Source organism: Halyomorpha halys, unplaced genomic scaffold, assembly GCF_000696795.3.
Source record: "Halyomorpha halys isolate HHAL.00 unplaced genomic scaffold, Hhal_1.1 Scaffold213.1, whole genome shotgun sequence".
NCBI lineage: Eukaryota > Metazoa > Arthropoda > Insecta > Hemiptera > Pentatomidae > Halyomorpha > Halyomorpha halys.
The window spans coordinates 573,748-574,549 of NW_027116617.1; the positions used below are offsets into that span (position 1 = coordinate 573,748).

An 802-nucleotide genomic window follows, 5' to 3' on the forward strand; every position below is an offset into this window, starting at 1 on the left:
AGATCCACTTACTTGTTACAAATTAACTTTTCAGCCAATTAAAATGTAATTAAATTACAATTTATATATAATTTACACAAATTTTTTATAATTTTACATACAAAAAATGGGTGCAATTTTGTTTATATAAAAACTATATCCATCTAGAATAACTTTTACAAACATAAATAATGCTGAAACGCTCACTCACTATTAACTAAAATATAATTAGATACAGAAGTTGAATAAACCAAAAAAAAAAAAACAACATAAACAAATAATTTATAAAAAACAGCTATCACAATCAGGTACAATGTTTACATTTAAGCTCAAGTAACTTAAATTATTTATTTTTCTTTGGTAATTTTGGTAATGGTTCATCACTCTCATCCTCTCCAAATTTATATTTTTTCTTGAGATGTTCTTTAATTAACAAAGATTTGCATATCTTAAGCCAGTTCATCTTTGCTCTTACTTTTCTTTTCATGGAATATCTGTTTTCACAGAAATCAACATCCTAGACAAAATCAAAATAAAAGTTAAAGAAAAAAATAATTAACTTGATTAAATAAAAAAAATAGATATATTCAGAATGTTAATATTTTTTAATGAGGTGTATATAGTTGACCATAGATTACTGATTGGAGAAGATGGTCGGGGGTGCGGTCAGCAAAGAAACAACATAAATGAACAAAAAATATTTATTTATGCCGTTTCGATCTGATTTTCAGGTCTTCATCAGGGGTATAAAAACAAAAAGACAACAACCATCATTTTGAAAGAAAAAAAATTATATAAATAAAAATAAAATAGATAAAACTAT

At 24.2% G+C, this 802-nt stretch overlaps 1 protein-coding gene across 1 annotated transcript in view; it reads right to left on the bottom strand.

Annotated features, from left to right (window-relative positions):
• Positions 1-229: 229 nt before the first annotated feature.
• LOC106679659 (DNA repair protein complementing XP-C cells homolog) overlaps positions 230-802 on the bottom strand; it is a gene marked incomplete in the record, with an annotated part of 21,480 nt that continues 20,907 nt past the window's right edge. Inside the window, 1 exon segment of the mRNA XM_067053335.1 lies at positions 230-496. Coding sequence (XP_066909436.1) covers positions 323-496 — 174 coding nt within the window.